General features: G+C 28.2%; 1 protein-coding gene across 1 annotated transcript in view; it reads right to left on the bottom strand.

The window, feature by feature from the left end:
* Positions 1-2462, bottom strand: part of LOC106469348 (mitochondrial 10-formyltetrahydrofolate dehydrogenase-like) — a 66419-nt gene that overhangs the window by 27258 nt on the left and 36699 nt on the right. The window contains exons 10-11 of the mRNA XM_013929836.2: positions 1752-1896; positions 318-437 (exon numbers count right to left, since the gene is read on the bottom strand). Coding sequence (XP_013785290.2) covers positions 318-437; positions 1752-1896 — 265 coding nt within the window. The remainder of the gene's footprint in view (positions 1-317; positions 438-1751; positions 1897-2462) is intronic.

Consider the following 2462-nt stretch of genomic DNA (forward strand, 5'->3'; position numbering starts at 1 on the left):
AATAAAGATTCTTAACATTTAAGCATTTGTGTGTTTCTTGCTTTCTTTTGTCATCCCAGTTTAAAATAAAGATTTACACTGTTTATAATAAAGATTCTTAACATTTAAGCATTTGTGTGTTTCTTGCTTTCTTTTGTCATCCCAGTTTAAAATTATTCCATGGATAACATTTCTGGAACCTGCTTGATGCATTCCTGTCAGAAATCAGTGTACCTGAATATAACAAATATAACCCAGCCTAAGTGTAAGTGGTATCACTAGCAAACTAAAAATACAAGAATCTATATATCTATAGTTAAAATTATAATACACCTAACCTTTTCTGAACTAGGATCAATAGATTTCAACTTCTTGTCATTAGTAGAGTCGACAAACTGGTTGTTAATGAAAAGCTGTCGAGGGAATTCCAAATCCAAATTGTTGGTTTTTATCTTGACCTAGAAACAGATTATCATAATGAATAATATGAATAATAAAGTAGAAATCACATAAAATGATTTAAATGTTAATTTTAATAAAAATCTTTACTAGTGTTCCCAAGAAAAATATTGCAGTCACTTTCATAGTATCTTCTATTAGCATTTCAAGACACCCAAAAGGAATTTGTTACTTATAACCAAAATCAAAAATTCATATATATATATACCAAGATTTAAAACGTAAATTACACTTAAGTCATGTCTTAAAATGTTTCAAACAGAAGAAGTTATTCAAAAAATGTAATACAATATAAAAGAAGCAATGTATGTGAAGTTAAGAAAATTAATATTTTGGTAAAAGTAAAATAAAGCTTTAATTTATATCACTTTCCATTCAGACAGTAAAACTGAATAAATCTTTGAATTAACTCAAAATTTAATACACTAATTTATATCTAAAGATACAGCCAAATCTAACATTGACACAAATACTGAAACAGTAAACCTGAAAAAAACTTCTCAATAAACCCCAAATCTAATATAATGACACACATGTATGAAATATGAACCTCAAGTAACCCCTTAAACAATTAGCCCAAGCTTGATGTATTTAGTCATAAATTTGAACAGTGGTCCTGAATAACTTTCATAATAAGTCCAACAATGAGTTATAGACAAACAGTGGACCTCAACTAAACCTTTAAACCTATATATCAATTTATATATTAAAACAGACAGTGAACCAAACAAAAAAAAAAAGAAATCAAATACAACACATTGATTAGTAAATTAATTTAACAGACCTTAAAAAATCAAATAAATCAGCCAATTTTAAAATATTCATCCATACATATTCAAGCAATGGACTTCAAGAGATCTCAGAATTATTCGCCAAAAGCCTAACAAACGGTGGATCTTAACAGCTCTCAATAAGCCTAAATCTAACATACTGACTATTGGTGCACACCAAATAAACTGATTTCTGTATTTAAACAATAAACCAAAGAAACCAATAAACCTTTCAATTCCTAATTTCACCATTTACGCATTCCAAAAGTGAACATAAAAAAGCTATCTATAGTTAACCTTTTAAACTGATCTACTGGTTTATTTCTTCAAGAGTTTAAAACTCCAAAAACTCTTCCAATAAGCAATAATTTTGACTTTCTAGTTTGTGTATCCAAGCGCTGAATCATAATTGAACTTACTGGTACACATACTTAAGTTGCTTACCTGGTACCCATACCAATTCATCTTAAATATTGCTCTTTGATTCATGTATTAAAGTAGCAAACCTCCAAAAGTATGCCAGTAAAACTGAAAATAACATACTGAATCAAAATCAAGAAGAGGACCTGAAGAAACCCCACGACTCTTTAACACCACTATCTTGATAAATTCCTTGAAAACAGTAGACAAGTAGACATCTTCATTCTCAAGTTGTACATTGCATTTTTCTTTTAATTCTTCTACGAGCCTAAAGAAAGTGCATCAAAAATGTTAATTTGTATTTGGAAAAAATAAATTATATAAAAGTTTAAGAAAAATATTATGCAACTTCTTTTTCAAAATACTTGTGAAATGGGTTAAGAACTTGTGATTTTTGCTTTAATGACTAACCTGAATGTAAAAAAGAAAAAAAAAAGGTCTCTATTAGCATGAAACATTGTAACAGATACAATAAGGAAAAACAAAGTGGTTGCCTCAGTAGAACACTAAAAAATTTATCTAAGTAAAAAATGAATATAAAATTTTTGTACATAATTTGACCCAATTTAGTCACACCTATTAACATGTCAAGAGTAGATAACTGGTAGTCAATGCAATTCTTACTATCTTGTTCAAAGCCCATGAAACCCAAAATTGTCTAAGTGCACTATTTTTTCAAATTTTACAAGAAATTAATGGAAATCACCTTTATATTATAGATTGATAGATATATCAAAATCAGATTGATTCAACAGCTTCACTCCCCTTTACTTTCAAGATGTTCTTTTACTAATTTGGTTAAACTGGTTCTGAAACCAATAAATTATATTGATT

This window comes from Limulus polyphemus, unplaced genomic scaffold, assembly GCF_000517525.1.
Source record: "Limulus polyphemus unplaced genomic scaffold, Limulus_polyphemus-2.1.2 Scaffold3441, whole genome shotgun sequence".
Classification (NCBI taxonomy): domain Eukaryota; kingdom Metazoa; phylum Arthropoda; class Merostomata; order Xiphosura; family Limulidae; genus Limulus; species Limulus polyphemus.